This window comes from Saimiri boliviensis, chromosome 9 (genome assembly GCF_048565385.1).
Source record: "Saimiri boliviensis isolate mSaiBol1 chromosome 9, mSaiBol1.pri, whole genome shotgun sequence".
In the NCBI taxonomy this organism is placed as follows: domain Eukaryota; kingdom Metazoa; phylum Chordata; class Mammalia; order Primates; family Cebidae; genus Saimiri; species Saimiri boliviensis.
This window is the reverse complement of record NC_133457.1, coordinates 125,082,017-125,109,190: the sequence shown is the minus strand read 5'-3', so window position 1 is coordinate 125,109,190 and position 27,174 is coordinate 125,082,017. Positions and strand designations below refer to the sequence as shown.

Here is a 27,174-nt window from a genome sequence, read left to right as displayed (position 1 = left end):
ACAGCAAAGAGTGTCACGTCAGCTGGGGACAGAGGCCGTGCAGAAAACACAGCAGGGGAGAGGGACAGAGTCCTCAGGGCATGGACTGAACTGGGCGGTGGGGCGGGGCTGTCTGCCCAGCACACGTGGCCATTGGGCTGTGGGGATCTCGGGAGGCATGCAGCAGGCCCGGGGAACAGCCAGCGAGAAGGCCCTGGGGTGGGGGGTGGGGGTTCGGGGGGCCGGGGGAATGGGACGGGTTTTGTTCTGACTCTGGGTGAGACGGGAAGCCACGAGGGTTTGAGAATCCCGGAGATGGGATTGTCGTCTGAACGGGCTCACCAGGCTCCTGCGCGCGGACGAGGGCGGGGCAGGCACAGAGGCTGGAGGGCAGCGGGGCAGGGGGTCTGAGCGGCTTCCGCTGGGCGTGGGGGACGCGGCAGCCACAGAAGAGCAGGAAAGGCACCTGCAGGGCCGGCGGGTGAGGTTTTGGACAGATAGGAAGGGGCGGGGGGCTGGGAGCCCACACTGCCTGGGTGCCGGGAAACACTGAGGAATCCCCCACCCCGCAGACACGCCCAGGCTCCCGTTCTCCGGAGGTGCGAAGGCCTTTTCGCTTTTCGTTTTCTCACTCTGACAGACCCAGAGGAAGCATCTCTCTACGGCAGGGAACTGGCCGCACTCGGGGCTCAGGCGCACCCCGGCCCGGGTGGGAGATGCGGAGGGGACCGCACCCTCCCAGCCAGGGGCTCTCCAGCCCTCAGCCCAGGCCTCCTGGCGCCTCGCAGGAAAGCGGGCCCCGTGACCAGGGATCTGAATCGTAAGAGAATCCAGAAGTCGGGATTTGAACAGAAATCTCCTGCTTCAGCGCTGGCCAAGTTCAAAAAAGCAGAATCAAAACCGCGCCTTGGTGGCGGAAGCTGCCCCTGGGTTTGAGACTGGACCTGCCAGACAGAGGGCCGTGCCGCCAAGGACGCAGGTGAAATACCCCTGCTCCTTCCTCCTGAGGGACCTGCTTTCGGGTCACGGTGCACATGGTGCACGGCCCACCACGCCGTGCTGGTAAAGCCTCATCACAAAGCCAGTCACAGGCTTCTCAGCAACAGGGACGGAGTCCGGCCGCCTCCTGTCAGTGTCTGGTCACACGAGGCAGGTGAAAAGCAGCCGTCCAGAAGGCCAGAGGCTCCCGGCGGAGGTGTGGGCAGCACCTGGCTCCATCCAGGGGCCTGAGGAGGACCCGTCCTGCCTCTTCCACCTCCTGGTGGCTCCAGGCACCCTTGGCTTGTGGCCTCATCATCCGGCCTCTGCCTCGGTCTCCACGCGGCCCTCTCCCCCACGTTTCACGCCTCCTTCTGCCTCTCTAAAGACGCAGGGTCCACCCCAACGCAGACGGTGTTATCTCCAGATCCTCGCATCTGCAAGGGCCCTTTTCCAGACAAGGTCACGCTGCCAGGGCTCAGGGTGTGGACACAGCTTTTCTGGGGACCACGAGTCAACCCAGTCCAGATGCTGATTGGGCCAGGTCTGTGGCTGGGCCAGTGGCCCCCAGGGGGCCTGCACCTCCAGCTGTGATGGGTTCTTGCTCCTCCCCGCCTCCATGCCCCCACATGCCTCCCTCCTCCTGCCCTCCGCCTGGCACTGGCCATCCTCAGATGGAGACATTGGTCCCTGCTCCAGCCACAACCCCAGCTGCCGGGCCCAGTTCCAAAGCAGATGGACGGCGGTCGGCTAATTGGCCACTGGAGGCTCCGAGGCGGGAGCCTGGGCCGCTGCTGCCACGTGGGGCCGTAACCCTGGCCGCGGTCCACGCTGGGGCCGGCCCACAGGAGCGGCTCACCGGGAAGCTGCACCACGCAATGGTTTACTTCTTCCGCCGCCACTGCTACCCTCTCCCGCGGCCCGGCCCGGACTCACACCCTGGCACTTTGGTTTTGAAAGGCCACGGCTGGAATGGAGTCTCCTCTCAGAGTCAGTCCACGGCCGTCTGCTCCTCTCCTGCCTCCCCTCCAGCGCAGGTTCCCGGGACCCGGAGATTCACCCTGTGTGCACAAGGCCCCACTCGGGGGCTGTGGGGTCGTCCTCCAGTGGCATCCGTGGATGAAGGAGCTGTCCTGACCCTGCTCCACGTGGCCCTGCTCCGTGCGGCCCTGCTCCGCGTGGCTGGCACTCATGTCCTGTGGCTGCAGAGCCCGACACGCCGGTGGGTGTAAGCGGCCCTTGGCTTCCTTACTAGGGAGGGACGTCTTGGCGGGAAGTGTCACCAGTTGGTTGGGGGTCACCTGGGCCGTCCTGTGGCTCAGCCCCTTCTCTGCCATCCAGAGTCCCCCATGAAACCAGGTCGTTAGCGCCCCTGTTCCTACTCTCCTGGGCCCGGGGCCCTCACTCTGACTCACAGGCAGCTCTTCTCACCTTGCTGGCTGGTGGCACCCGCCGCTCTGGCCTTCAGAAACCTTTAGACAGCAGTGGTGGGCAGCAGCTCACCTGTGGCCCAACCTTCAGTGCGGGCACTGCCCAATGCGGCTGGGAACCGCATCCTGTTCCCAGGATTTCCTGAGGTTCTCAGGCCGGGCTGAGGGAGGTCTGGGTGCAGGGCTGCGGTTCACCTCGGCCCATGAGAGGCATGGCTGACGGGTGGTGCCCAGGGAGGCTTCCTGCAAGCCCGCAGGAGTGTCGGGGTGTTGCCTCTGCCGGTGACACCGAGAATGGAGGATGCCATGAGGGAGCTGGAGGGCCCGTCACCGCAGGGAGGACAGAGGGGGCCGCCAAGGCCCCGGGTCCCTGAGCCGACCCGCCTGGACCTGGGCTCCCTACGCCGGTGCCATCTCATCCTCTCTGGGCTTTTTGGGTTTCCGGCGGCTTGTGGCTGAAATGTCCCGGCTGACTTAGGTGCTCTCCACAGCAACCAGGTGGAAAACACAGGGTCCAAAGCCGGAGTCCGTAACTAAGTGAGGACAGATCGGTGACGGAAGCTGGAGGTGGAGGGTGCCTGACGCCGCCGTGGGCTGCAGCAGCGCTGAGCGGGCTCTGCTGTGTGGTGACAGCTGCCGATCGGAGAAGGTGCGTTTGTCAAAGAGGCACCTGGAAGCCCCTTGGGGAGCGTCACACGCGCCGCATGGTGCCCGCGCTCAGCTTCAAGTGGTGGCCTGGGAGGATCCGTTGTTTCTTGTGTGTGTGTTTTTTTTGTATTTGACATTATAAAGCTTTGTGATGACAAAGCACATCCATAGTCGGAAAGGAGGCGAAGTCCACCGCGGGCGGCGCAGGGCGTGGCTGGGGCGCTGGGATCAGGACTCGGCTGGAGATGCCACTCTAAGGGTTCCAGGGAGGCCCCGGGCACCGTGCAGGTGGCGGCCTGTGTCCCTGGGGTGACCCGCTGGCCTCGGGTCCTTGGGCTGCTCAGTGCCCCGCACCCTGGGACAACATGTCCCCTCCAGGCCTCTGCTTTGGAGGGCGGTGCCTTGCCGGGTCCTCCCTCTCTTCTCTTCTCTTGGGAATGGGCGGCGGGGACAGCCCGACAGCTTCAGGGCACAGCCCGCCTGAGGTGGCCAGCGGCAGAGTTGTCTCAATTGCTGATATTTTTTCCTCTGAGATGACATAGCCATATGCGGTGTCTTCAAAACAGGGTTCCATGAAAGAGATTTAAAAGCCAGCCAGTGGGAAACGCCGAACCCTCCCCTCCCGCAGGCCGCGGCGGCATCTCCCCAGGCAGACGCCTTGGGTGGGGCCCACGAGAGGCTCGCTGGCTGGGAGAAACGCCTTTTAGAACTTTCTGGTCACCGTGGAACGCTTTCTACTGGAAACTGAATCCTGTGAATACATTAACCAAAGTCGGTGGTGGTGAGAACAGTATCCCGGGGAGGCAGAACAAAGTCACGTGATCACTCTCCATCGTAAGACCACGCCGGGTGGAGCGTCTTGGAGACATTCAGGGAGGTGTGGGCTTTGCTTTCCCCAGCATCCTTTCAGACCAGGAGGTAGCGAATCGGGCCCACTATGTTTGGGAAGAAATTTCAAGCTGATGAAGGTGACTGGGTGATAGTCCTCTTGTGATAGGACCGGGAGGCTGGATCGAGTTTCTAATAACTAAATCAACATCCTCCGGAGCAGCCTGGAAGGGACGCCGAGAACAATGCTGACTGGGTCTGATTTCACCACATGACAAGTGGAGTGGCACCGACGTCTGTGGAGGCCACTCTCACCTTCAGAACGAAGCTCGGGCAGCACGTTCACCTCCTCATTAGGCCATAAATATTCTAATTAGGAAACAACGCCAGATGAATAGGATTAGTATGTGGGGCATCCTCGGCTGGTACACGAGAGACACTTGAACCGCTCAGGTCTTATCGGAGCCTCTCCTGACGTCTTAATCATGTAGGAGCGCTCGACTTACATAGCTCTGCCTAATTAGACACGGCGGCGTGATGTTTGTGGATTTTCTTCTTCCCAAAGATGACTCGCTCTGTCAGACGGAGGCTGGTGCTAGGAAGCATCTCCGGTGCTTCCCCTGAAGACTCTGCTTGTCGCACAAGGGCAGGGGGAGGGAGAGAAAAAGGAACTATGGATGTGCCTTTTTCAGAAGTGGCTGGTGGAGAAATGGCCCCGATGCATGCTCTTCTCTGAGGCCCAGCTCAGGTCCAGACAGAAATCAGCTGCTCGGGCTCAGCAGGCCTGGGCCCAGGGGGCAGCGGCTCTGCTGGGGGAAGGCTGGGCCCAAGGGACGGGGCTGGTGCTCGCTTGGTGTCTACGCTGCAGCTGGTGGCCCTGGCACGGGTCACTAATGCCTGACAACCGTGGTCCTGGAGCCACTGTCTTAAAACCTGTTGTTTTATTGTTTGCTGCGGAAAATCCGAGACCGAGCTGTTTCTGCTGCAAAAGTGGTTAACTATAAACTGTGATTCAGATTTCCCCAGGAGGCTGGTAAAGGAAGAGCAGGGCAGCTCTCAACGCAAATCACAGACCCAGGTGGCACGCAGAGCCCTGGCGAGGGCCGCCCCGGCCCCAGCACACTCCCGCAGGCCTTCGGTAGCTTCCACCACTTCTATCCCGAGGCAAAGGCGAAAAGGTGGGAGAGGGTGTGTGCAAGGCGGGAGACAGGGCCTGGGATGGCTGAGCGGGTGGCGCAGGGCGGGCAGTGCCAGGCCCTGCGTCCCCTCTGGCCAAGTGGGCACAAATTCAGAGGTCACCCACGACCCCGAGACCACGCCATAAACTGCTGAGGAGACTGGCCCCAGGGGATGACCTCTCCGAGTCTGGGGAGGGGAACCTGCCTCAATGTCCCCACTGGGAGGGGCTGCAGGAGGCGTGGGGCCAGGCAGTGGCCGAGGCGACATGGCTGCTATGTGCTGGAGGCAGCTTCTCTAGTGGAAGCCCTCGAGCTGGTACCTTTAGAAGGGGAAAGAGACTCATTTGCAGAAAGAAAATAACGTGGAAATGACATGGACATCTTTGGTTCGGCTCATGAAGAACCCTCAGGGCACCCAACACTCTGTAACCAGCTGCAGCCCACGCCCGGTGCCCCAATGCAGCCAGCTGCAGCCCACGCCCGGGTGCCCAATACAGCCAGCTGCAGCCCACGCCCGGGTGCCCCAATGCAGCCAGCTGCAGCCCACGCCCGGGTGCCCAATACAGCCAGCTGCAGCCCACGCCCGGGTGCCCCACTGCAGCCAGCTGCAGCCCATGCCTGGGTGCCCCACTGCAGCCAGCTGCAGCCCACGCCTGGGTGCCCCAATGCAGCCAGCTGCAGCCCACGCCCGGGTGCTCCAATGCAGCCAGCTGCAGCCCACACCCGGGTGCCCCAATGCAGCCAGCTGCAGCCCACGCCCAGGTCTGTCTCAGATTCAAAACCCGCAGCCAGCTGCCAGCCAGGGCCCTGCGTGGTACCTGGGAGGGGGCAGCTCAGGGACGTTGGCATTCCTAGGCTTGGGCTCAGTGTGGAAGGGGCAGTGGGAACAGAACATGGGTGGGGTTCTGCTGCCAGCACGTGCTGCCCATGAAGGTCTTGTTTTTCTCATGGCTGGGAATGAGGACGTCATGGCCCTGGTGGGGTCGGAGCCTTGCCCCAGCTGCCCCAGGCCTGCAGCTCAGCTCCCAGCTGCTTATACAGGGCCTGTTGTCCTCTCTGGGGTGACCATGCCCATCTGTGTCCATGCAGGCCTCCCTCTGGAGCCCCCGTGCCTAGCTGGTTCCTGGTAATGACCCTGTCACGGCCTGCTTGGGGCTGGGCCTCGTTTTGAGTTATACCCCATCCCCTGCCTGGGGATCTGAGGAAGGCCAGGGGTCCTCCCAGCCAAAGACACATTGCCACACATTGCCAGAGTGACACGCAGTGACACACAGATGCACCACAGGCACTTTCCCGGTGTCATGGCCCCAAAGTCCATCCCCGTGACGAGCCCCTAGACCATGGCTCTGCTGTCCCCCAACAATACCCATCCACATGGGGGTCCCGGACTTCACTGCATCAGCCAGCTTGTCTCACACGCACGAGACAGAAACAGGAGAGAGAAATACATCTTCCTGGAATCGAACGTTAGCAGCCGAAGGATCATCAAGGAAAATAAACACACATCTGCATTCCAATGAGCCCTGGAAGAGGCAGCCTCGGGACGCCCTCTCCAGCACGCTGCACCCGAGATGCAGGAGACGGGGCCTCCCGTGGATGGAGGCCGGCCGTTCACATCCCCAGGCACCCACAGCAGAGAGCGCCCGCGCCTGCCCCTCCAGCGCCTCCTCACGCCCCTCAATCTCCATCAATCTCTGTCTGTCAACCACACCTCTAATGGCTTTTAAATGAGCATTTCATTTGGAATGTTTTGCAGGCCACGCTGAAGCTGCCAGCAGCAGGGGGTACTGCCCTGCGTCAGCTGTGGGCCTGGGGGGCAGGCTGGCTTCGTCTTGCCTTGGCGTCTGGCCTGGGCAGGGGTCCAGCAGCCGGGTCGGCCTCCCTGGGGGCTGGCCGGTGGATGGGGAGACCTCTGGGTGGTTGGGACTGCTGGCCCTCCCCTGGCCTAGCTGCCGTATCTGTGGGGGGAGGAGGAGCTGAGCTCAGGAGGCTAGGCACTGTGCCTATCATGGGCCTTGGCATGCCCAGAGGGATGCTCACCCCAGGCAGGCCAGGGGGTGTCCCTCTTGTGGGGTGCACCAGGCCAGCTGGGGGAACCCCAGGGTGTCGTGGGCTCTGTGGCACTCTGGCGCCTCCCAGGGTCAGAGCCTGAACCCACACTGACTGCTGGGGCTTTATAAGATTTTCACCTATGAAGGGGGGCGGTCCACAGATGTGGCCTATGTATATTTTCAGCCTGGAAAATAACAGATACTCTGTCCTACAACATCCATGACAAAGTCCCCCAGCCCTCCCAGCCGTCCCCTCTGCAGCGGGAAAGCTTTAGCTGCTTGTCTCTTTATCTGTAGGCATCGCTGCTGAAGGAGACCAGATGGCCCCAATGGCACGGGGAGCCCCGCGACCCCCCTCGGGAACCAGAGGGAGTGAGGTTGGACACGGAATGAGTGCAGGCCGGAGCAGGTGGCCTGCGGTTCCCTCTGCGTCCTAGGCGAGCACGGCCACCACGTGGCACACGTGATGAACGAAGCGCCGAGCTCCCGGACCGCGCCCTGCTGCGCCTGCGCCTGCGCCTCCCCTGCAGGTGCCCAACCCCGTGAAACCCCCACACTCCCCTTCCCAGGGAGAAGGTGCCTCAAGGCATGAGCTCCTTCCGGTTCTCCGGTCACTCTAGAACCGCTGCCTCTCCCATTGGACGTTCTTCCTTTGCGACGGATACGAAGCAGGGAGAGGACAGTTTCCCGGGGCCCGCACGGGGACTGGAGGCCGAGGCCCCACCGGGTCTCCCTGAGCATCTCCACTGCCCTTTCTGCCCCTGTGCTTTCCCCGTTCAGACCAGGAGCTGATGGCTTGCAGACGGCACAGCCCGTGGGCTCTGGGTAAGCCCTGCCGGCTTCTGCCAGGGGCCATCCTGGAGGTGCTGGTGCCCATGGGCCTGACCCTTGCTCTGTCTGCCATCCTGCTCTTCCCTTGGACACAGTGGCAGCCGTCCATCCCATCTGTACCTCTGGAGCATCACGTGTGAGAGTGTGCAGGAGTGTGAGTGTGAGTGTGTGTGTCCAGGAGTGTGTCTGTGTGGGAGTGTGTGTTAGTGTGTGTGTCAGGGAGTGTCTGTGTGTGTGTGTCTGTGTGTGCAGGAGTATGTGTCAGTGTGTGGGAATGTGAATGTGTGTGCAAAATGTGTGAATGAGTGTGCCAAGTGTGCAGGAGTGTGTGTCGGAGTGTCAGTGTGCAGGAGGGTGTGTGTGGCAGCGGGTGTCAGTGTGTAGGACTGTGTGTGCAGGAGTGTGTGTGGGAGTGTGTGTTAGTGTGTCAGGGAGTGTCAGAGTGTGTGTCTGTGTGTGTGTGCAGCAGTGTGTGTGAATGTCTGTGCAAAATGTGTGAATGTGTGTGCCAGTGTACAGGTGTGTGTGAGTGTGCAGGAGTGTGTCAGTGTGTAGGAGTATGTGTGAATGTGCAGGAGTGTGCAGGACTGTGTGCGAATGTGGAGTGTGTGTGAGTGTGTGTGTGTGTGTGAATGGGGTGTGTGGGCAGGGGCTTACACATGTACCCTGCTCCCTCTGGTCAGACCTCCCGCTCTGCCAAAGCTGTGGAAACACGTGGGAGAGGCGCCAGCCTGTTGAAACGTATTTCTCACGGGTGTGTAGGGGGCACACAGGGGCTGCCCTCTCTCTCCAGGGCTGGTGGGGACCCCAGGCTACAGAGAAGATGGCGGGCCGTGTCCGGTTCCTCACACCTGCGTGGGTGTCACTGACACCCCTCCTGACGTGGTCACGGCCGTGGGTCACCTCTCAGCCGAATGGCAGAGCCAGGGCCGGCAGTTCCCCTGCAGAGCCTGGTCTGAGCGGAGTGGGCACTCGTTCATGGTCACTGCAGGGCGGCGGGGCCTCCACGGACCCTGCAGTCCTGGGGTGAAGGGGCTGGGACTGACTGCAGCTCATTTGGGGCCCTGCCCATTTGGGCTGACATCACTCTAAGAATGTTTATGCCAATCCAGCATCGAAAATCCCAGCCTGCGCGGACCGTGCCAGCCCTCACCGCATCTCCGATCCTCCGAGTCCAAGGCTGTCATCATCCTCCCATCCACAAATGAAAGGCACCGCCGCTGGGGCTGACAACGCCCTCTGTCCGTGCTGACCTCGGGGCCCGCCTGGCCTTTCCCCCAAGCCACACGGCTGCTGAGAGTCACCTCCCCCGGGGCGTCTCTGCCCGCATGTGTTACTCTGAGCACCACCGCCTTACACTTCAGGAGTTCCCAAGAAAACCGCTTTGTGCTCCTATTTGAAAGGCAGAGACAAAGACCCCACAGCTGAGTCCTGGTTTCTGGAGCCAAGGTGGAGACGGAAGGCGCTGGGGGTCCCACAGCCCCAAACCTGGAAGGAGAACCTGCTACTTCCTTGCCAGCCCCAGCCCCAAAAGTGTCATCAGCAAGTCCCGGTGACAGGTTAGCAGCCCCAGCTTGAGGCAGGGTCCCCTGGCCGTCCCCCCCCCCGCACCTCCAGAGCTCGAGGGCCGTGACGCACTCAGAAGCTGCTGACTCGGAGCAGGAGAGCTGAGGCCAGCAAGGCGGCGGCGCTGCCGGAAAGGGGTGCTGTGGCCTCTGGCAACGAGCCTCCCTCGGGCAGGTCCCCGCTGGCTCTGGGCTCAGCGAGGTGGCTCTACGGCTCCTGGGAGCCAAACGCCTTAGAGGGTGAATTGCACCTGGAATGACGCTGGCCTCTGTGGTCACCGTGTAAGCAGGAGGCCAGAAGTGAGGCCTGGGGTGGGAGAAGGCAGGCAAAGCCCTGTCCCGGGCGCCTGGGAACTCAAGGTGCCGCTGGTGGGGTGCTATCAGTGCCAGGAGCTGGTGGCGAATGCTCAGGGGCACACAGCCCCGCCCTGGAGTGGCCCCTGCCCTTGGCAGGCTTCAGAGCAGAAGCAGGCCCCTGGCCTCACCTCTGCCCAGGGCCTCCCTCTGGGTCTGTCTCTGAGCGGGGTGGGTGCCTGAGACAGTGGGGTGCAGGGAGGCCTCTGTCGCAAAGCCTGTGGCGCCACGGGACAGTGCAGGAGCGGGCAGTGGATGGAACCCGGCACCCACCAGCGGCCCATACATTTGACTGTGATGGTTTTGGGCTGTGTGAAGTGTCGCTGCTCTGTGCCCCCTTTGTCATAGCCAGGCCGCTGCAGCCTGGGGGGGGGGTTGGGTGGGCCTCCTCTAAGGTGCCAGGCCCAGAAGGGGTGGGTTTCAAGGCAGGCGTGTGTGTTCAGGTCCTGAGAGGGGCCGTCAGAGCACCCCAGACCCCGAGTGCCGCTGTGGCTGGACCTGGAGACCCAGGGGCCGGTCCCTGATTTTCTGAGCCCTCCACACGTGGCCGCACTTGCCAGGAAGGCCTGTCCTGGAAATCTCACAAGACTCGCCCACAGCAGTCGGTGGTGAGAGCTCTGGAGCCTGCTTTGCTGAGTATCTCCCATGGCAAGAGAGAGACCTGGGGAAGGCTTCTGATCACCCCCGACTGCGCCTCTGGAGAGCCTCCAGCAGCTCGTGTGTGTGTCCTGGGGGAACCAGGGCTCACCGCCGGCACGCAGACCCCTCCCCGCCTCACCTCTCGGTCCAGGCCAGCCGCCACGGTGACAATGTCTCCCGTCTCGCTGTTGATGGTGAACATGTTCTGGGACGGGCTCTGCGGGGTCTGCGTCAATATCCGGTACCGCACCATCCCGTTGGCAGTGGTGCTGTCGTCAGCGTCGTTGGCTGTGACGGTCATCACGTAGGTGCCTGGAACAGAGACAGCAGCTCAGAGGGAGACGGCCTGCCACACAGGCTGCTGCCCCCGTGCACGCCCGGGCAGAGCCCCCTCGGCCGCAGACCTCTCTGCGAGCCTGGCGTAGCGGAGCCCCCTTCCTCTGTGTGCCCACAGCTGGTGTTAGTGCACCTGCCACCTCTGCCATGAAGGATTGGAGATCCCCACCTTATAGAGTCCCGGGCTCTAGAATCTGTGCATGATTGCTGCAGGGCCCCGGGCACTCGAGCTTCTAGAATCTTCTTCTAGAGCTCGAGGTTCCTTTGAGGTCATCTGCTCTGACCTCTTCCTTTCTCAGCTGGGAAAAGACCAGGCCCCAGAGGAGGAAGGACTTCTCTAAGCTTCCAGAGCACAGGGCAGCAGACCAGGCCTGGGGCCAGGCGGCCTGAGGCCCCCCTGCAGTCTGTCGTTCACAAGGCATTTCCAGTCCTGCTCGGGGCCCAGCCTAGCTGGGCTTAAAGGGAGGGACTCGGAGGCACTGTGGCAGGGCCTGGCATGGGTCTGGGCACACAGAAGCTGTATAATAAATACCTGCGGGGCACACAGTGGCAAACAAACCAATCAGGGACCCCTCAGCAGGGGGGCTGTGTGTACGGGACTCAGGCAGATGGAGTGCGACTGGGGTGCGATGGGACCGGGGGCCGTCTGCATTTCAGAGCCGAGGTGGACCCAAAGGGGCTGGGTGAGCTGCCCACACGCCCCCTCAGCTCGATGGCTGTTCCCCCATGTGCACATCGAGCTGAGGTCTGCAGCGCACACTGCAGGGCCCCGCGCGCAGTGGTCTGAGGTCTGTCGCGCACAGTGCAGGGCCCAGAGCACACTGGGCTGAGGTCTGTCGCGCACACTGCAGGGCCCCGCGCGCAGTGGTCTGAGGTCTGTCGCGCACACTGCAGGGCCCAGAGCACATTGGGCTGAGGTCTGTCGCGCACACTGCAGGGCCCCGCGCACAGCGGGCTGAGGTCTGTCGCGCACACTGCAGGGCCCAGAGCACATTGGGCTGAGGTCTGTCGCGCACACTGCAGGGCCCAGAGCACATTGGGCTGAGGTCTGTCGCGCACACTGCAGGGCCCAGAGCACATTGGGCTGAGGTCTGTCGCGCACACTGCAGGGCCCCGCGCACAGCGGGCTGAGGTCTGCTGCGCACACTGCAGGGCCCCGCGCACAGCGGGCTGAGGTCTGCTGCGCACACTGCAGGGCCCCGCGCACAGCGGGCTGAGGTCTGCTGCGCACACTGCAGGGCCCCGCGCACAGCGGGCTGAGGTCTGCTGCGCACACTGCAGGGCCCCGCGCACAGCGGGCTGAAGTCTGTCGCGCACAGTGGTCTGAGGTCTGTCGCGCACACTGCAGGGCCCAGAGCACATTGGGCTGAGGTCTGTCGCACACACTGCAGGGCCCCGCGCACAGTGGTCTGAAGTCTGTCGCGCACAGTGGTCTGAGGTCTGTCACGCACACTGCAGGGCCCAGAGCACATTGGGCTGAGGTCTGTCGCACACACTGCAGGGCCCCGCGCACAGCGGGCTGAGGTCTGCTGCGCACACTGCAGGGCCCCGCGCACAGCGGGCTGAGGTCTGCTGCGCACACTGCAGGGCCCCGCGCACAACGGGCTGAGGTCTGCTGCGCACACTGCAGGGCCCTGCGCACAGTGGTCTGAAGTCTGTCGCGCACAGTGGTCTGAGGTCTGTCGCGCACACTGCAGGGCCCAGAGCACATTGGGCTGAGGTCTGTCGCACACACTGCAGGGCCCCGCGCACAGTGGTCTGAAGTCTGTCGCGCACAGTGGTCTGAGGTCTGTCGCGCACACTGCAGGGCCCAGAGCACATTGGGCTGAGGTCTGTCGCACACACTGCAGGGCCCCGCGCACAGCGGGCTGAGGTCTGCTGCGCACACTGCAGGGCCCCGCGCACAGCGGGCTGAGGTCTGCTGCGCACACTGCAGGGCCCCGCGCACAACGGGCTGAGGTCTGCTGCGCACACTGCAGGGCCCCGCGCACAGCGGGCTGAGGTCTGCTGCGCACACTGCAGGGCCCCGCGCACAGTGGTCTGAAGTCTGTCGCGCACAGTGGTCTGAGGTCTGTCGCGCACACTGCAGGGCCCAGAGCACATTGGGCTGAGGTCTGTCGCACACACTGCAGGGCCCCGCGCACAGCGGGCTGAGGTCTGCTGCGCACACTGCAGGGCCCCGCGCACAGCGGGCTGAGGTCTGCTGCGCACACTGCAGGGCCCCGCGCACAGCGGGCTGAGGTCTGCTGCGCACACTGCAGGGCCCCGCGCACAGTGGTCTGAAGTCTGTCGCGCACAGTGGTCTGAGGTCTGTCGCGCACACTGCAGGGCCCAGAGCACATTGGGCTGAGGTCTGTCGCGCACACTGCAGGGCCCAGAGCACATTGGGCTGAGGTCTGTTGCACACACTGCAGGGCCCCGCGCACAGCAGGCTGAGGTCTGCCGCGCACACTGCAGGGCCCCGCGCACAGTGGTCTGAGGTCTGTCGCGCACACTGCAGGGCCCAGAGCACATTGGGCTGAGGTCTGTTGTGCACACTGCAGGGCCCCGCGCACAGCGGGCTGAGGTCTGCTGCACACACTGCAGGGCCCCACGCACAGTGGTCTGAGGTCTGTCGCGCACACTGCAGGGCCCCGCGCACAGTGGTCTGAGGTCTGTTGCGCACACTGCAGGGCCCAGAGCACATTGGGCTGAGGTCTGTCGCGCACACTGCAGGGCCCAGAGCACATTGGGCTGAGGTCTGTTGTGCACACTGCAGGGCCCAGTGCACACTTTCTGAGAAGGGCGCTTGGCTTTCCTTTGACCGCGCAGCCTTTCCTGCCTTGGGGAGGGATCGGATCAGCACATCCCAACCCTGTGGCCTCCGCCCCTCCCTGGGTGTGAGGGTGAACCCCTGCTGGGGGCAGAGGTGAGTGGGGGCTGCAGTTGCTGCTTACTGAGCACCTGCTGTGCTAGCAGTGTGCCGGAGGGGGCCCCGCTCTGCAGCTCCTAACTGCTGTCTCCTGATCCTGGCGTGGCAGACGCTCCCACCTGGAAGTCCTGGGGCTGGACTCTGGCCGCCATGTTCCGGGGTTCCTGGCGGGTCTCTGCACACGTGTGTGCTCCAACCTGGTGGCTGCCTGAGATGCCCAGAACCTGGGAGCTCCAGTGCCTGGGGCCCTGCCGCGTTCATGCTCAGAGGAGAGCTGCTGCCGCCCTGCTGGGCCTTGGGGATGGTGTGGCCTCTGTCCGCGCAGCGCCTCCCCTGGCTGACTGGGCTGCCGGTCATGCGGGGGCCCCAGAGAGACCAGAGGTGCTTGTTCCTGTGTGTGTGAGATGAAGGACTCCCGCCACGCCAGCCCTGGGATCTTGCACAATCTGTTCTGTGTCTGGAATGTTCTTGCCCCTCCTGCACCTGGCCACCTCCTCCTTCTCCCCAAAGCCCCTTCCTGGCCCTCTGGACTGAGTCATGAGGCCCTGCGCATCCTCATCTAACCTGCATTGGAACATCTGTGTGTCTGCTTAATGCCTGTGTCCTCTGTGGGATCACAGCTGCCACAAGGGTGGGGCTGGGTCCGTGCTGTCCCTACAGCCTGGCACACAGATGCCCTGCTGGACTTTTGCCAACCGTGCCAGATGCCCGGGGTGCAGGGTGGCCTCATGCTCAGGAGGCAGGGTCTGCAAGGAGCCCAAAGCTACTTCTTATTTCCAGGACCCCAGAGCAGGCAGGGAGCGTTCTCCCTCCACCCCTCTCCTACCTCACCCTCTCTCTGCAGCCTGGCAGGAAAGACCCCAAATCTGGCCTTCCACCGGACAGGACATGCCCAGGTGGGACGCAGGGGCCCTCGGGTGTGTCTGATTAGGAGTGTGCTTCAGCGTTCAGCTTCTGCTGAAAGAACGCAGGATTCTCAAAGCAGACACGTGTCGTGAAAACACGGAGGAGCAAGCAGAGGCAGGAGGACGTCTCTTTAGAGGGCGCGGTCTCCATCTCCTCCTCTGCAATCGGGACCATGCTGCTGCACCCTAAGGCAGGTGCTGGACACTGCCAGGGGGGCGAGGATCATTGTGGCAGGGTCCCCAGTTCCAGAGGCTGAGGGTCACCAGGTCGCGGCCCCTCTCCACTTGCTTACTGCATACATACATGTATGTTACTGAACTGTAATTCACACCCCATACAGGTTGTACCTTAAAGTGCTCAACTCAGTGGTCTTTTTTTGATAGTATATTCAGAAAGTGGTGCAGCTACCACTGGCATCGAATTTCAGACCATTTTCATCATTCCAAAAACAAATCCGTCCCCATCCGCAGTCACTCCTCCTTCCACTTCTCCAGACACTGGCAACCACGGCAACCACTCATCCATGTCCTGTCTCCGTGGATTTGTGTCTTCTGAACACTTCACATACATGGAATCCTACGCTATGTGGCCTTTGGTGTCTGGCTTTTTAGAGTTGACCTAATGTTTTCATGGTTCGTTCCTTTTCACGGCTGAATAATATTTCATTGTTTTATAGTCACTCTATGATTAGTGACTAAGCAGTTGCTACGTACCAGACGTCACGTGCTGTGCTTCCGTACGGCAATGAGAGCAATCAGACACACACGGCGCCTACTCCTTATGTGCTGCAGAGACCAAACGAACGGGTAAACAAGGCAAAACTGTCGGCGATGGTAAGTGCTTTGTGGGACTACGATACACATGCATGGGCAGCAACGGAGGGGAGCCGCTGAGAAGTCAATGGCAGAGGAAGCAGAAAGGTCTCTCGGAGGTGAGGGAGTGAGGCACGAAGGAGGACTGTGGGCGGAGGGGCGGAGGCCCGGGCAGGGAAGAACTCTGCAGGTTTCAGGAACAAAGAGGGGAAGGAGCGTGTGACGGGGTGAGGGGTGGGCTGGGCCCATGGTGAGGACTGTGGACTTTCTTCTAAGATCACAGGGAAGCCAGTTCTGTGTTTTCATCAGGGGAGTGAGGTACGCAGTTATCACTGTTTAGACCTGCCTAGAAAACAGTCTGTGGGTGGTCAGGAGTCCTGGGAGGCAGGGGTGGAGAGGGAGGCGGCACATTCATTCACTGGATTTTGTAGACAATTTGGCTGTGATCAGACCGAGGAGATGGGGCAAGCAGGGACCATCCGCTAAGATACTGGTCCCTTCACTCAACACATCTTCGTTCAGTGTCTTCCAGGGAGCACATTGAGAGCTTGTGTTTTTTTTTAAAAGCCGTAAGAAAAAGCATCTGCAAATAGGCCTGCTTTACTTCATGAGATGGATACATTTCCAAAGAGTTGTGTATAAACCCAACTTTAATGAATGTAATTATCAACAGAATTTCCCCAGAGTCACCAGTTATTTAAAAGAAACCCAGGAAATCCCATTTTTAGAAAATGGTGGACAATGTCATTTTAAACTAATGTTCGTCCCTAGGAAAACTAGAAAAGCTGGACAAAATAGAAACCTAAAACATCTGCGTAAAAGCACCAGAGAGCTACACATGCCAGGATATGTGGGACTGATGAAGGGAGAGCCTGACACCTGGGGCATCTTTTGTCTTAGGGCATTTCCGGCTTCTAAAACTGGCTATGGCTGGGCTGAGGGCTTGTCAGAGAGGAAGCATCATGGTCTGCCCTCTAGTCCAGCAGAATTAGATTCTGGTGGTAGTTGCACAACTTTGTGAATATACTAAAAAAAAATCACGGAATTAAGCACTTTAAAGAGCAATCTGTATGGCATGTGAATTATAGTTCAACAAAATACACGTATTTATGCAGTAAGCAAATGGGTGGGAGGGGCTGTGACCTGGTGACCATCAGCCTCTGGAACTGGGGACCTCATCCTGATGATCCTTGCCCCCCTGATGGTGTCCCCACTGCTTTAGAGTGCAACAAGCCTGGACCCAACCCTACTTCCCTCTGCAGATGAGGAGATGGAGCCTGCACCATCTAAAGAGACGTCCCCCTGCCTCTGTGCTGACTTTCCTCTGTATTTTCCTAAGACGAAAACCTAAAAGTGCAGCACCCTAGGAGTGAGGGTGAACTGGGGAGAAACAGTCCTAACAGAGCACAGAGCTAATTACAGTAACTTAGGGTATGGTTGTCTGTGATTGCTAGTGTCTCCTACTAGCAGCAAAAAGAAATTGTTCATGGAGAGGGATGACATCCCACATGGCCTCCAATGACGTCTACAGTTCTTCATACACCATGGACCGCATTGGATTAACCAGGCATACAAGGAGACAAAACCTGACGGAAAACAACAGACACTGAACAGACCCAGAGGAGAGTCAGATCACGGAGTCAACAGAGGCTGACTGAAAAAACAGAAAGACCTTCGTTTAATATGTTTGAAGCATTGAAAGGTTAAGATAGAACATTTCGTCAGAGGACTAGATATTACTCAAAAAACAGAATGAGAAAGCTCTCTTTGGAAAATAGCTGAGATTAAGAACTTAGATTAACAGTAGATTAATATGATTCAACAGAGAGTGAATGAATTGGAAGATATAGCGGAAGAAATTGTCCAGACCCAAGCAATACAGCATAGGGCATAAGAAACCCATGAGCCTTTGAGGGGTTCATCAGATGTGGAATTGGAGTCCAGAGGGACCAATGGGAAAGAAAAAACAGGAGCAACATCTGAAGCAAAAATAGTTTGGAAAGTTTCTAAAACCAGTAAAAAACACCACAGACTCAAGAAGCATTGTAAACCCTGAGCAGGAGAAATAAAAAAAAAATTCACAGCCTGTCACGTCATAGGAGAACTGCTAAAAGCCAAAGCCAAGGATAAAAATTCTTAAGTAACTGGAGATTTTTCAATGGGCATAGAACTTTCCATGTAGCAATGACAATACTGCCAGCTGACTTCTCAGTAGGAACGATGGAAGCTGGAGAACAATGGAGTACAGGAATGCATGAAGAACCTTGAGTTCATTGCTCAGTGAAAACACTTCCTAAAATAAAAGTGAAACGCAGACACATTTAGATAAAACAAAAGTTTTTGTCTGGAGACCTGCACTAAAGGAAATACGAAGGTGTTTTTCAGGAAGAAGAAAATGATTCTAGAGGGCACCTCGGAAATGCGGAAAGATATGAGAAGCTCTGTCTGTCTCTCATATGTACACACACACACACACACACACACACAGAGCTCCTATATATATACAGATGCGTAATGTTTATATAAAGGGGAAATATACTGGTACACCTAAGGAATGTGACTCTATAAGCCAGCTGCACAGTCCTCCAGGGTCCAGCAGGCACTTTCTGTAAAGGGCTGGACAGTTCGTATGTGAGGCTTTGCTGCCCACACGTTCTCTGTCACAGCTCCTCAACTCAGCACAGAAGCAGCCCGAGGGGATACGTCCAGCAACGGGCACGACTGCGTTCCCATCAGACCATTCACAGCAGCAGGTGCTGGCCTGGGTTTGACTGGTGGTGTGCTGACCCCTGCTGTACACTCTTTTTTTGGATTTCAGGGACAACATTGGTTTTTTTTTTAAAAAAATACAAGGGAACCAATATAGGGTTGCCAACTTCTAGTCCACCAAGGGAAGACTTTAAAGTATACATCTAGCTCAGATGTTTCATGAAAGGAAAACAGTATTTTACCACCAAAATCATAGGAAAGTCGTAGTCTCAGAATAAAGGTCAGTCCTGCATTCAATAAATTGAGCTTCTTGAAGGCACTTGACAGGTCTAGAGGCTTTGTGCATCCACCTCAGCCTGCGACTGCAGGTGCCATGGCTGGGAGTTTGGCGTGGAGGGGACACCCGCCCAGCATGGAGGGACACCTGCCTGGCATGGAGGGACACCCGCCTGGTGTGGAGGAGACACCAGCCTGGCATGGAGGAGACACCGGCCTGGCGTGGAGGGGACACCCAGCCAGCATGGAGGGACACTGCCTGGTTTGCCTTGGGGCTGACAACAGCAGGGTTATGGCCCGTTGTGGGTTTGGGAGCTGAGGCACTGGTCCTTCCCTCCATCACCTATGACCCTGAATACTGTGGGACTGTCTGGGTCCCCACCTCCCAGGCTGTCTGTGCCTCTCACCCCTTTTCAGCCCTGCCCCGTTAGAAGCTGGGCCTCTGCAGCAGGAGCCGACCCCGCTGGCTCTCTCTGACTCCTCAGAGGTCTTGCCCAGGCCAACGGCTGTAAAGTGTCCTCTTGGACTAAATTCCCTCCCACCTACAGCATTCCCATGTCCCTGTAAAGGGAACACAGAGAGCCCCAGGATGCTGCCCCAGGAAGGGGTCCTGGCATGGACGAACCCCTCCCACCCCCCTACCATGGGACGAGCTGGTGGCCCTGGCCCAGACCCGAGTCCTCCAGCATGGAAATTCCACGTGTCTGACTTGAGGGGCTGATCCATCCCGCGGTTTATGCTCTTTAACCAAGCACTAATCGGTCACTGATCAGGCGTCCAAGTTTGCCTGCTTTTTAGTTAAAAATAATTGTATCCCTCACATTTGATGCAGGCAAAAATATCCCCATTTCCATTTGGTGGAGTTTTTGCAAAAACAGAATGTCTTCCTCACAGAGAAGAGCCTGGACACTCTGAGATGGCCCGGGTCATCGGAACTCAGCCCACCGTGGCAGGTGTGTCGTTCCTTGTGAGTCACCTTAGTTTAACTCCCCTCCCCCATGGTAAGGGCTGCTCATTAGAAGCTCGTAGTGGCTCTTATCACATTAACTCTTCATTAACTAAAGGCAGAAGTGGCTTTAAACCAGTGCCATGGTACCCTCCTCTGCCTATCTCCTGCCTCAGCATGCAAATCCTGCACTTAGAGCTGTTGGCCAGCTCCAGGGTGGAGGAAGGGCCTTTGGGGGGAGGAAACGTGATGAGCACCCAGGAATCCCCCACTTTACTTGGGCTCAATTTTATCATAAGCACTCTCTCTCTCTCTCTCACTCTCTTTCTCTCTCTCTCTCTCTCTCTCTCGACAGAGTTTTGCTCTGTCACTCAGGCTGGAGTGCAGTGGCATGATCTTAGCTCACTGCAGCCTTCACTTCCCAGGTTCAAGCGATTCTCCTGCTTCAGCCTCTCAAGTAGCTGAGATCACAGGTGTGCACCACTACGCCAGACAAATTTTTGTATTTTTAGTAGAGATTGGGTTTCTCCATGCTGGTCAGTCTGGTCTTGAACTTCTGAGCTCAAGTGATCCGCCCACCTCAGACTCCCAAAGTGTTGGGATTACACGCGTGAGCCTCTGCACCCGGCATATCATAAGCTCTTTGAAGGGAGGTCCCCTGCTTCTGACACAGCACCTGGGCTGGAACGCCAGGGTGTTAGTGTTTCAGGAAGGGTGAGCAGGGCATCAAAATCCCAGGCTGAGAGTCAAACGTGCATGCCCCCAAAGCGAGTGTTCTGGAAACAGGTGTGTGTGCATGTGCACCTGGAAGGCAGCCTCCATCCCTCTTTCTCCGGCTGGCTCCTCACTGGATGCCCCCTTAGGATGGACGCTGCTCTCAAGAACCCATCCCAGCCACCTGCATCGTCCTGTTCGCGGGAAAGGGCGGGTAGCAGGGCCCCTCCTTGGGAGGTGGCTCAGGATCCCACTCTCTGGCACCAAGAACTGCTCATTGCTTTCCAGCTAACCACAGAAACACGCTACACATAAGCGTCTACCTTTTTTTCTTTTTGTCACACTTAGGAATCTGCTTTATAAAGCCAAATCACTCACTTTTGAGAATTCTTTTCTGGATGCAGAAATAAAACACACTCATGGTAACCAGCACACGCTCACTGGGAAACATGCAAAGGCACAGTGCAGACGGCCCGACAGTGCCACGCCCGGCACACCTGCTGGAATGCTGGGGTGCAGCCCTCTTGCCCAAGGGGCAGGATCCTGCATCTTTAACAGACAGGCTCTCTGCTGCTTCTCCTTCTTTTAAAAACCAACTTTATTATTGATCAAAGAAACGAAAGAAAGACGTTTTCCACATGCCACATGTGCAAAAGCTACTTTGAAATAATGATGGCACCTAATAGTGATGACACAGAAGGCAGCTGGCACCCTCCATGGCTTTCATGGAGAGGGGGCGGCCTCAGCTTCTTGGAGGCCATTGGCTGTGTATACACAAAACCCTTCAAAATGTGCCTGCTCAGCAAATCCACTGCTAGAGTTTATCCTAAGGAGAAAATCGTAGGTGTGGAAAACCCCAGCTGTCTAAGCTGACATCGTCTCTGAGAACAGAGTGGCGCCTGGAACAAATACTTGCTGAACATCCACTGTGTGCCAAGCATCGAGACCGATGTTGTGTATACCCCAGTGGCTGAAGCTCATAAACAAAATCCCCCATGCCAGGGGGTGGTGTGGCCACTACTATGTGGCAACCAAGGGTCCTCTGGGTAGGAAACTTCTGTCCCTTGGTGACCTCAGTGCCAGGATCCTGGTGGTGACAGTGAACTGTATGATCCCAGATGTTACTAAGACATTCAATATAAACATGAACAATGACTTGACCAAATATAAAAACAGAATTCTGACCACACCTGCAGTAAGCAGTCTAGAAAACGAATCCATTACATACATTAACCAGCCAGGAAGCCAGCTATCATCACACTAACCAGCCAGGAAGCCAGTTACCATCACACTAACCAGCCAGGAAGCCAGCTACCATCACACTAACCAGCCAGGAAGCCAGCTATCACCTATACTAACCAGCCAGGAAGCGAGCTATCACCTACACTAACCAGCCAGGAAGCCAGCTATCATCACACTAACCAGCCAGGAAGCAAGCTATCATCACACTAACCAGCCAAGAAGCCAGCTATCACCTACACTAACCAGCCAGGAAGCCAGCTATCATCACAGTAACCAGCCAGGAAGAGAGCTATCATCACACTAACCAGCCAGGAAGAGAGCTATCACCTACACTAACCAGCCAGGAAGCCAGGTATTATCTATGCTAACCAGGCAGGAAGCCAGCCCATTGTCCACACTAGCCAGCAACAAAGACAGGTATTATCTACACTAAGCAGGCCAGGAAATCAACCCATTACATACACAAACCAGCCAGGAAGCCAGGTATCATTTACATTAACCAGACAGGAAGCCAGCTGTCATATACACTAACCAGTCAGGGAAGTCAGCTTATCATCTACACTAACCAGCCAGGAAGCCAGCCATTATCGACAGTAACCAGCCCAGGAGTCAGTCCATCACCTACACTAACCAGCCCAGGAGTCAGTCCATCACCTACACTAACCAGCCCAGGAGTCAGTCCATCACCTACACTAACCAGCCCAGGAGTCAGTCCATCACCTACACTAACCAGCCCAGGAGTCAGTCCATCACCTACACTAACCAGCCCAGGAAGTCAGTCCATCACCTACACTAACCAGCCCAGGAGTCAGTCCATCACCTACACTAACCAACCCAGGAGTCAGTCCATCACCTACACTAACCAACCCAGGAAGTCAGTCCATCACCTACACTAACCAGCCCAGGAAGTCAGTCCATCACCTACACTAACCAACCCAGGAAGTCAGTCCATCACCTACACTAACCAATCCAGGAAGTCAGTCCATCACCTACACTAACCAACCCAGGAAGTCAGTCCATCACCTACACTAACCAGCCCAGGAAGTCAGTCCATCACCTACACTAACCAGCCCAGGAGTCAGTCCATCACCTACACTAACCAGCCCAGGAGTCAGTCCATCACCTACACTAACCAGCCCAGGAGTCAGTCCATCACCTACACTAACCAACCCAGGAGTCAGTCCATCACCTACACTAACCAGCCCAGGAGTCAGTCCATCACCTACACTAACCAGCCCAGGAGTCAGTCCATCACCTACACTAACCAGCCCAGGAGTCAGTCCATCACCTACACTAACCAGCCCAGGAGTCAGTCCATCACCTACACTAACCAGCCCAGGAGTCAGTCCATCACCTACACTAACCAACCCAGGAGTCAGTCCATCACCTACACTAACCAGCCCAGGAGTCAGTCCATCACCTACACTAACCAGCCCAGGAGTCAGTCCATCACCTACACTAACCAGCCCAGGAGTCAGTCCATCACCTACACTAACCAACCCAGGAGTCAGTCCATCACCTACACTAACCAGCCCAGGAGTCAGTCCATCACCTACACTAACCAGCCCAGGAGTCAGTCCATCACCTACACTAACCAGCCCAGGAGTCAGTCCATCACCTACACTAACCAGCCCAGGAGTCAGTCCATCACCTACACTAACCAGCCCAGGAGTCAGTCCATCACCTACACTAACCAACCCAGGAGTCAGTCCATCACCTACACTAACCAGCCCAGGAGTCAGTCCATCACCTACACTAACCAGCCCAGGAGTCAGTCCATCACCTACACTAACCAGCCCAGGAGTCAGTCCATCACCTACACTAACCAGCCCAGGAGTCAGTCCATCACCTACACTAACCAGCCCAGGAGTCAGTCCATCACCTACACTAACCAGCCCAGGAAGTCAGTCCATCACCTACACTAACCAGCCCAGGAGTCAGTCCATCACCTACACTAACCAGCCCAGGAGTCAGTCCATCACCTACACTAACCAACCCAGGAGTCAGTCCATCACCTACACTAACCAGCCCAGGAGTCAGTCCATCACCTACACTAACCAGCCCAGGAGTCAGTCCATCACCTACACTAACCAGCCCAGGAGTCAGTCCATCACCTACACTAACCAGCCCAGGAGTCAGTCCATCACCTACACTAACCAGCCCAGGAGTCAGTCCATCACCTACACTAACCAGCCCAGGAAGTCAGTCTGTCACCACCATTAACCATCCCAGGACGTCAGCCATTATCTACACTAACCATCCCGGGAAGTCAGTCCATCACGTACATTAATCATCCCAGGAAGTCAGTCCACCAGCTACACTAACCAGTCCAGGAAGTTAGCTCACTGCCTTCTGCTGGGTGCAGTGTGGGATTCAGGATGGCTGGGAGGGGTGCCTGGCAGAGCTGCTGGGGGCCAGTGGCAGGGGTGGGAGCACAGGGAGAGGCCAGGCAGGTGTCGGGGCATGAGGTCTGGGCACACACAGACTGTAAGTGACGAGGCTGCCTTGAAGCCACGCAGAGTGGATGTAGGCAGAGCATCCTCCAGGGGTGGCATGGAACCCTGGTGCTCTGCTGCACAGAGGACCAGACAGAAAGCCAGGGCCTGGGTGGGTGATGGAGCAGGAGAGCACCACTGTGCAGCCCCAGAGAGGACCCTGGCCAGGGGTCAAGGTAACAGGACAACTGGTGTGCTTGGCCTTGCCCTGGGAGGCTGCAGTGAACTCACCAGGGCTCTTTGTCAGTGGGTACAGGAGGGAATGTGGGTAGAGACAAGTGGGTTTGCCTCATGAGGGACTGCCCGGCAGGCTGGGGCCGCCTCCCCCCCCGTCCTCTCGTGGGTGCCGTCTGTGCTGGGAGGGCTTGGCTCTGGGAGTGAGTGAGTGTGTCCTGAAGAGGGAGTCGCCGTCCCCCTGACCTCACTGGATCCATGTGGCCCTCGTGTCTGGAGTCCCTGAGCCACAGCGGCTGCTCCAGCATCCTGGGATCAGCAGACATGGCCTCCGTGTCCTGGGTCATGTGGCCCTCCCCAGCAATGCGTTTTCTTGAGTTTCTAGGGGTGTGCGCTGCGTTCCCTACAGGCTCCAAGTGGCAGGGATGTTTGATGGGTGGGGTTTCTGGCTGCATGGGGAGGGAAGTGGGTGACACCCAGGGGGGCCCTTAGGCTTTTCCCCAAAGGGGACTACACTGGTCTCCTGGGCTGCTGTGCCAAAGCACTGCAGATGGGCAGCGTGAAGCAACGAAACCAGCCCCATCAGCTCCAGAGGCCGGGGGGCACGCCAGCACACGGGGCTCAGCACCAGCAGCCCTGCCCGGCCCTTCCAGCTCCCGGGGTGGGGCTGCCGTCCATCTTGGGTGTCCCTGGGCTTGTGGCCGTGGCACTCCAGCCTCTGCCTCCACCATCCTGGGCCCAGCCCTGTGTCTCGTCCATCTGTTAGAAGGAAAACAGTCACTGGATTCGGGGCCCACCCTACTGGCCTCATCTTGACAAAATGTCTGTAGAGAACTATTTTTAAGTCAGGTCACATTCCGAAGTTCTGGATGGACATGAACTCGGGGGGGCTGTAGTCCACCCACCCAGGGGCTAAGCTGAAGCTGAGGCAGGCAGTGCCCGGAAACCCCCTCTGGCAAGGCCGGGAGGAGACAGGGCCGCCTTCCATCCACAGGAGTTTCCGTGCCCTGGGTGACTCTGGAGGCCAGGCGGGGCTCAGCACGAGGGCATGCCCTCCGAGCCTGGAGGCTCTGCACCCTTGTTTCACCTCTGGGAGCCTCGGCTCCTCTTCGGCACCCGGAGCGGCCCTGTCCGTCTGGCCTTCTTCCTGTGCTGTGAGCAGGGCTGGTTCCGGCTGGTTCCGGCGTCTGGGAAGGTGGGAACGTGGACTCCTGTCTCCTCACTGACCCTTGAGCTTCTCCAGCGACGGGCGGGATCTGGGCCATTCTCAAGTGTGAGCCCTGTGGGCCCCATTTCACAGAGGCTGTAAATCTGCAGAAACTGGGCTCCCCAAAGGAAAGATGTGGCCAGCGGTCCCTCACCTGTGCCCTCTGCTGAGGAATGGTCACCCAGTGGCATCTGTGCTAACATGGGGTGCCCTGGTAAGCTCTTCTGCCCCGTGGGCTTTGAGAACAAGAAGGAAGCTGTCTTGCGAAGGCTCTCGCTGGAGGCTCCTTTCTTCTCTTCCTCCCCTAGAAGAGAGACCTGAATATTTCCCCATCAGCAAAGCAGCGAGCTGGGACAGCTTCCCCTCCCTGGCTGCAGCTGAGGGCAGCCTTGTCTCTCACACAGGAGATGCCGGCCACCTCCTCATGAATCATGCTAACAGGTAAAGGGGGAGACGTCGGAGCCTGCTCTTTCTTGGAATGCATGTACCAACGCTGCCATGCGCCTTAAAGGATTAATTTCACAAGCCTTCAATTGCAGTTTAATTTGAAAACTAATTCAGCCCCATAATTGGCTTTCTGCTTAAATCACTGAGGCTAGAGATTTAAATTCTTAATATTCAGACGACTTTCAAGTATCTAGTGCCATCTGTGCATTAACCTCAGGGGGACTTCCACCGGCACAGAAATAAAATAAATAAATAAACGGGGCCCACTAATAGAATAATCTATTTAAGCAAGAGCTCGGTGCTGTATAGATGAAGGTTTCTGTGACTTCATTTGCAGCATGTAGATTTCCCCGCTTTTTAATATTTTAAAATGACATTAATTTCAAAACTTATGATATAGGCTCCCATACAGTTACAAGGAGTTAGAGGGAGTAGCGCCCTCTGATTAGAGCCCTTTTTAGTTAAAACATCATCAATACGGAGGTGTCTCTTTCCCTGGACAGCTCGAGAAATGCCGAGAGCCTGGCGAGTTCCTGGGCGGGCCCTGAGTGCTCGTCCCCTGGGGCTGGGAGGGACAGCAGCAGAAAACAGTCACCAGGCAGTGACGAGCAGTGACGGGGAGTGAGGGGTCCCCAGGACCCTGCAGGTGCCAGGCTGGCTGCCCACTGCCCTCCTGCCCTGGGCGAGACGCCTGGCCTCACTGCAGGCCTGGCTGACATCTGCCTCCCTCTACGCCTGCGTGGACCCCACCTGTCTGTCAAGGATTCCCCAGGAGGCCCCATGGACTCCTGCCTGTCTCACAGAATGAATCCCCGAACACCTTGGGAGCACCAGGAAGTATCGCCGGGACACATCTGAGGTGTCATCGACGCTTGCGAGCTGGCCTCGGGGTCAGGCTGAGGCTGGGCCCTCCCTGCAGCCCCCACTGCAGGGCTGAGAAGCAGACGGGGTCTCTGTGCCGCAGAACTGAACCCTGCGGTGGAGACCAACAGCCACCAGAGTGACTTGCTGGGTGTCAAGGGAGGTCATCCAGGGTATGGAGGGGCCTCCCTGGGGGAGAGGCTGGGACAGACATCTGCGAAGTGGGTGTGAGCTGTGGTGGAAAGAGCCGGTGCAGAGGGTGAGGGACAGCGCCCCGGGCTGAGGGCACAGCCCTTGCCAGGACCTGGGGGCAGGGAAAGGCTCTTCCCATTGACAGTGGCCTGGACGTTTGCTTCCCTGCCTTCCTCAGGTGTGAGGCCTGTGCCCTGAGGAGCCGTTGTATCTCTAGATTCCTCAACTGGACAAGGCCCTTCTGGAGGGTGGGGTTCATGCGTTCCCACCCGGAGCCCTCCGCAGCACCCAGCTCTGATGTCCACCTTATCCACGGAACCACACACCCACCTGGGACTTCTTCCTGCAGGAAACTGCCTAGGCTACACGCCGCGCCCCCTCCTCCCTCCTGTGCGATGGTGTGTGTGATGCTGGGGGCCCCCGCAGCCACCTTGTGACCACGTGGTAAGAACCGAGAAGGGAGTG

General features: G+C 58.3%; 1 protein-coding gene across 1 annotated transcript in view; it reads right to left on the bottom strand.

Annotated features, from left to right (window-relative positions):
* Positions 1-27,174, bottom strand: part of CDH4 (cadherin 4) — a 626,088-nt gene that overhangs the window by 50,067 nt on the left and 548,847 nt on the right. The window contains exon 7 of the mRNA XM_039479762.2: positions 10,621-10,793. Within this exon, the coding sequence (XP_039335696.2) occupies positions 10,621-10,793 (173 nt within the window). The remainder of the gene's footprint in view (positions 1-10,620; positions 10,794-27,174) is intronic.